The sequence below is a fragment of the Dipodomys ordii genome, unplaced genomic scaffold (assembly GCF_000151885.1).
Source record: "Dipodomys ordii isolate 6190 unplaced genomic scaffold, Dord_2.0 Scaffold3, whole genome shotgun sequence".
In the NCBI taxonomy this organism is placed as follows: Eukaryota; Metazoa; Chordata; class Mammalia; order Rodentia; family Heteromyidae; genus Dipodomys; species Dipodomys ordii.
Genome location: NW_012267219.1, coordinates 2,048,405 through 2,054,934, shown reverse-complemented (window position 1 = coordinate 2,054,934; position 6,530 = coordinate 2,048,405). Strand labels below are relative to the sequence as shown.

At 45.6% G+C, this 6,530-nt stretch overlaps 1 protein-coding gene across 2 annotated transcripts in view; it reads left to right on the top strand.

Moving 5' to 3' along the window:
• Positions 1 to 3,057: 3,057 nt before the first annotated feature.
• Positions 3,058 to 6,530, top strand: part of Prim1 (primase, DNA, polypeptide 1 (49kDa)) — a 23,248-nt gene continuing 19,775 nt past the window's right edge. For both annotated transcript variants that reach the window (XM_013019738.1, XM_013019730.1), the window contains exons 1-2: positions 3,058 to 3,212; positions 4,011 to 4,168. In XM_013019738.1, the coding sequence (XP_012875192.1) occupies positions 3,110 to 3,212; positions 4,011 to 4,168 (261 nt within the window). In that variant the 5' untranslated portion in view covers positions 3,058 to 3,109. The remainder of the gene's footprint in view (positions 3,213 to 4,010; positions 4,169 to 6,530) is intronic.

Here is a 6,530-nt window from a genome sequence, read left to right as displayed (position 1 = left end):
AGGGGGTAACAATGTTCAAGAGGAAGTGTACTCATTACCTCACTCATGTAACTGTAACCCTCTGTATAGTATCTTTACAATAAAAAAATTAAAGAAGAAAAAAAAAAAAGCTGCTCAGGGACAGTTTCCAGGCCTTGAAGGTCAAGTCCCAGAACTGGCCAAAGGAAACAAAAAAACACTATATGTTTAGAGTTCTACCTACTGAGTGTATATAAAAAGAAGGGAATCAGTGTATTGGAGATATCTGCTCTTATATGTTTATTGCAGCACTATATAAATAGCAAAGAAACGGAAGCAACATAAATGATACATGGATAAATATTGTGTATATACACAAAGAAATGCTATGCAGCCAAAAGTAAAGAATAAAATCCTTTATGCTCCTTGGGTTCAATCCCCATTTATTTAAGTAAAAACAAAAACAAAAAGCAGAGATGCAATTATGACCTCTAAAGAGCGAGACGATCCATTGAGGCACGGTTAAAGACAAATTTATTTACACTATTTACACCAGAAAGGGTGCCTGCGACTACTTTGTCCTGAGCTAGATACCCAGAACCAAGAGCAGCCTCGACCACCAAACCTCCAAGCCTCCAATGGGTAGCCCTGACCTATTTATTAGCTGGTCTGCAAACCACAAATTAATCCGTCTGCAAACCTCCAAATCTCAGACCTCCAAAGCTCCAAAGCCCCAAAGGGTAAGGCTTTTCCCTTTCTTCCCTTCCTCCTTCTCTGAAGGCCTCTCCACTCTCCACAGGCCTGCCCTGCTCTGCTGGCGGTGGGGGGATTGGGGAAGGGTCTCTCCACAGGCCTCTCTAGAGGAAGGTCCCAAATGGCCCCTCGAGGAGGCGCCAAATGACCTTATATATAGGCCGCACCCCTCCCCCCACTCCCACAGAACTGTTTCCAACTGCTATTCATGCCCCTCCCTCAAGCTGCCCACTATCCAATCAGTTCTTGATAGCTCGCCATATGGGCCTCAACACCCCACCCCCTCATTAGCATGTCCCGCCTCTTTCTGAGGCACGACACGCCCCTCCAGCACTCCTCAGACTCTAGATACCCCATTCCCGCCCCTTCACCCCACCCCCACCCCGTGGCCGGTCTCATGGACTTTCCTGCCCAGGCTGGGGGTGAGGCTCACCTCTTGATGCCCCGTCCCCTCCAGCAGGCCTGACCACAGAGCCTTGCTGATTATCTGGGCCCTGCTGGTTATTACAATGCCAGGCATCAGTGGCTCATACCTGTAATCCTATCTACTCAGAAGGCTGAGATCTGAGGGTTATGGTTCAAAGCCAGCCTGGGCAAGAAAGTCCAGTGAGACTCATCTCCAATTAGCCACCAGGAAACAGGAAATGGAACTGTGGCTCAACATGGTAGAGCTGAGCGAAAGAGTTCAGGAATAGTGCGCAGGCCCTAGGTTCAAAAAAAAAAAGACATGGTGATACATAACCCATAAACCCAGAAGTTGGGAGGTTAAGGCAGGAGGCTATTGAGTTCAATGCCAGCATGGACTACATAGTGAAACCCTAGCTCAAAAAAGTTAAATACAGCCGGGCGCTGGCGGCTCATGCCTGTAATCCTAGCTACTCAGGAGGCTGAGATCTAAGGATCTCGGTTCAAAGCCAGCCCAGGCAGGAAAGACCGTGAGACTCCTATCTCCAATAAACCACCAGAAAACCAGAAGTGGCGCTGTAGCTCAAGTGATAGAGCGCTCGCCTTGAGCTGAAGAGCTGAGGGACAGAGCCCAGGCCCAGAGTTCAAGCCCCACGACCGACAAAAAAAAAAAAGTTAAATACATGTATAACACACACACACACACACACACACATGCACTGCAATGACCACTCAAGAAGATCAACTTCCTTGCCTATAATAAACAGCCCAAGAAGCTAGTCTGCCATAAGCCAAACCTGTAGAAAGTCAGACTACTAGGAGGGCGATGGTGGCTCATGCCTGTAATCCTAGCTACTCAGGAGGTTGAGATCTGAGGATCATGGTTCAAAGCCAGCCCAGGCAGAAAGTCCAGTGAGACTCATCTCCAATTAACCACTAGAAAACCAGAAGTAACACGGTGGCTCAAGTGATAGAAAGCTGACCTTGAGCTGAAGAGCTGAGGAACAGAGCCCAGACCCAGAGTTCAAGCCCCATGACTGACCAAAAAAAAAAAAAAAAGTCAGACTGCTCTCTAGGGATGATGTAGAGAGAAAACAATATTGACCATAATAATGGGCCCTGAACTAATTAACAGTTTTCCTAATCCTGTCCTTACTTCCAATTTTGGTCCAATCAAAGAAAAATAATACACACACACACACACACACACACACACACACCCCTAGCCTAGAGAGCCCTCAAGGCCAACAGCCTTCTAGCAGAGCACAACTTTTTATCCACTCTCTGCCTTCCTTTGAGTTTCTAACAAATTCAAGTGGCAGTGCCTGACTCTTTAGCAATATCAAATTTTGAATAAATAGCTTTTCTTTTCTTTTTCTTTTGTCGGTCATGGATCTTGAACTGCTGGGCCTGGGTGCTGTCCCTCTGTTCTTCAGCTCAAGACTAGCACTCTACCACTTGAGCCACACAGCCACTTCCGGTTTTCTGGTGGTTTTATTGGAGATAAGAGTCTCATGGACTTTCCTGCGGGGGCTGGCTTTGAACCGCGATCCTCAGATCTCAGCCTCCTGAGTAGCTAGGATTACAGGCGTGAGCCACTAGAGCCCGGCTAGCTTTCCTTTTCTCAATTCTTCATTTATTCCCAATATTTGATCTAGTAATTCTATGAATCACGATCTTCCTAAAGCTCTTTAAAACATTCCTAAGACTTGCATATAACATCTATTTTATTTTAGTAGTTAGTGTACGTCAGTATACTACAGATCTGTCCATCCCAGAGAAGACGTTCTTCCTGGAATGTATAGGTTTCCAGCACCCGAGAAGGAAGGTGAGTGGAGACCGGCACCTGCTGTAGGCGAAAAGAACTACAATTCCCTGCGGCCCTTGCAGCCGGAGCGCCCTAGCCTCAGTGCGCCTGCGCAGTGGCGGTCTAGCGTGGCGGGGTTCCCGCCAATTCTTGGGTTACTCCAGTTTGGGTCAAGTTCTGTTGTCCATGGAGTCGTTTGATCCTGCAGAGCTGCCGGAGCTACTCAAGCTTTATTACCGAAGGCTCTTTCCCTACGCCCAGTACTATCGCTGGCTCAACTATGGCGGAGGTAATGGAGGCTGCACCTGGGATGGGGAGTGGGGGCGGGAGTGTGGAGGGCTCCGGGCCTACGGTCCTCAGATGACTAGGTGAAGCGTCTCCTCGGCGCCAGTCTTTTATGCCTGATGCTTCTCCTGCTCGGTCTTCATCGCGTCCCATAACCTCTGAGGTGCAGAAGGGCAGAGAGTGACTTTACGACCCGCCTGTGGCCAGCCACAAGGGGACTACTTGGCCACCTTCAGAGGCGGGATCTGCCCCGGGGTCCCAAAAAACCCTCCCGAGAGGAGACATTTCTTATTTCTTATAGCAGCGTCTCTTAGTACCCACCGAGGAGAGGCTGGTGACATTGCATATTTAAAGTACTGCATCCCTTTGTCCTCCTTTTCTCTTTTTTCCCTAGCCAGGGTGGAATGGTAAGCGCCTTTCAAATCAGGGACTGAGACCTATCTATTTTCTCCAGTAGAACGGTGTTGGATGCAAAGGATCGTTAAAAATGTCTTCCTAGCCAAGGGCTGGTGATTCAAGCCTGTAATGCCAGCTATTCAGGAGGCTGAGATCTAAGGATCACGGTTCAAATCCAGTCCAGGCAGGAAAGTCTTTGAGACTCTTATCTCCAATAAACCACTCAGAAACTGGAAGTAGCACTGTGACTCACGTGGTAGAATGCTAGTTAGTATTGAGCTGTAGAGCTGAGGGACAGCGCCCAGGCCCAGAGTTCAAGTCCCACGACCGTTTTTTTGTTTTTTTTTTAAGTCTTCCTAAACCGAAGGAACTATCAAATAAACTAAAATGTCCATTTATTTTCCAGTGGTAAAGAATTACTTTCAACACCGTGAGTTTTCCTTCACACTGAAAGATGATATTTACGTCCGCTACCAGTCCTTCAACAATCAGAATGAACTGGAGAAGGAGATGCAGAAAATGAATCCATACAAGATTGATATAGGCGCTGTATATTCCCACAGAGTAAGAATTTTTTAAATGGATTTTGTTGTTTTATTAGCCAAGATGGGTTTTAAAGCTTCAGTTTTAATTGAAGATCCACACTTAACTTTTTTCAAGGGAATCACTGTCTTTTTTATTTTTGTTTGTAACACTATACGTTCCTGATTAGAAGTCATTGGGAAGTGAGTTAGTAGTTGGCTGTATTCTCAACAGGACAAAAAAATTGAATATCTGGATAAAAGGACAAATAAGAAAGTCAACATAGCCAGGCGCTGGTAGCTCACGCCTGTAATCCTAGCTACTCAGGAGGCTGAGATCTAAGGATCACATTCAAAGCCAGCCTGGGTAGGAAAGTCTGTGAGACTCTTATCTCCAATAAACCACTCAGAAACTGGAAGTAGCACTGTGGCTCAAGTGGTAGAATGCTAGCCTTGAACTGAAGAGCTGAAGGACAGCACCCAGGCCCAGAGTTCAAGCCCCATACCTACAAAAAAAAAAAAAGAAAGTCAACATAGCTTGAGAAATATAGAACTGTATTCTCTCCCAGCATTTACAGTTATTCTTGGTTTCTGTCTTTTGCACTTTTATACTGGTTTTATTAGGAAATCCCTTTGATACTACATATATATGTAATGAACTTAGAACTTGAACTCAGGGCCTAGGCACTGTTCCTTAACTTTTTCACTCTGCCACTTGAACCATACCTTTTCTTCCAGTTCAATTTTTTTGGTATAATTGGAGATGGTGTCTCACAGATTTTTCTGTCCTATCTGACTTCAAACCACAATCCTCAGGTCTCAGCATCCTGAGGAGCTAGGATTAAAGGCATGAGTTGCCAGTGACTAAGTTATTATGTTAGATTTTTTTTTTCTTTTTTTTAGTCATGGGGCCTCAACTCGGCCTGGGCTCTGTCCCTCAGCTTTTCAGCTCAAGACTAGAGTTCTACCACTTGAGCCACAGCAACACTTGCAGCTTTTTCTGGTTATGTGGTGCTGAGAAATCAAACCTAGGGCCTCATGCATTCCAGGAAAGCACTATACCACTGAGTCACCTTCCCAGCCTTATGCTAGATTTTTGATGGGCCCTTACAATAACGAACTTGTTTTCTTCAATGCTAAGGAAACTTTTTGGGGTGAGCAGAGGACATTAAGGACATTATATATTTTCATTGCTAGTCCTGGGTCTTGAACTCAGGGCCTGGACACTGTCCCTGAGCTTCTTTTGCTCAAATCTAGCACTCTACCACTTCAGTCACAGCACTACTTCCAGCTTTTTCTGTTTATGTGGTGCTGAAGAATTAAACCTAGGGCTTCACGGATGCTAGGCAAGCACTCTACCACTAAGCCACATTCCCAGCCCCTGTTTAACATAATTTTTGTTATCTATTTTCTCTGGTCTCTTTAAAAGTCCTAAAGTCATCTTTACATGGTGGTGAACACCTTAATCCCAATACTGAGGAGGCTGAGGCAAGAAGGTCATGAGTTCAAAGCCAGCCTGAGCTACATACTAATTTTGTCTGGGCTACATAGTGAGACCCTGTGTAGTCCCTCTAAAAAGAAGAAAAGCATAAATCCTAAAGTCAAATGTTAGACCTTTTGGACTGATCTTCTAATTATACTTCCTATCTTTCTTTTTGCTCTACTTTCTGGTACATTTCCTAAAATTTTCATTTCTACTATACTTTATTGTTTTTTTGTTTGTTTGTTTTTGCCGGTTGTGGGGCTTGAACTGTGGACCTGGGCCCTGTCCCTCAGCTCTTCAGCTCAAGGCTAGCCCTCTACCACTTGAGCCATAGCGCCACTTCTGGCTATTTCTGCTTATGTGGCGCTGAGGAATCGAACCCAGGGCCTCATGAATGCAAGGCAAGCACTCTACCACTGAGCCACCTTCCCAGCCCTCTACTATATTTTAATTTCCAAGAAGTTTTAGTGTGTGTCTGTGTGTGTGGTTTTTTTTTTTTTGCTGGTAGTAGGGCTTAAAACCAGAGCCTCAAGCTCTTGCTCAGTTTTTCTTGCTTGGCTTTTTTGCTCACAACTGGTGTTCTGCCACTTGATCCATGCCTCCAATTCTGGCTTTCAGTGCTTATTTGTAGATAAGTCTCGAGGATTTCTTTGCAAAGGCTGGTTCTGAACCTTGATTCTCACATCTCATCCTCTGAGGAACAAGGATTATGGTGGCTTGAGCCACTAGCTCTCCTGGCAATTTCCAAGAGGTGTTTTTTTGTTTTTGTCGATCAAGGGGCTTGAACTCTGGGCTTGGGTGCTGTCCCTGAGGTCTTCAGCTCAAGGCTAGTGCTCTACTGCTTGAGTCATAGTACCACTTCCAGCTTTTTCTGCTCATGTGGTGCTGAGGAATCAAACCCAGGGCCTCATGCATGCAAGGC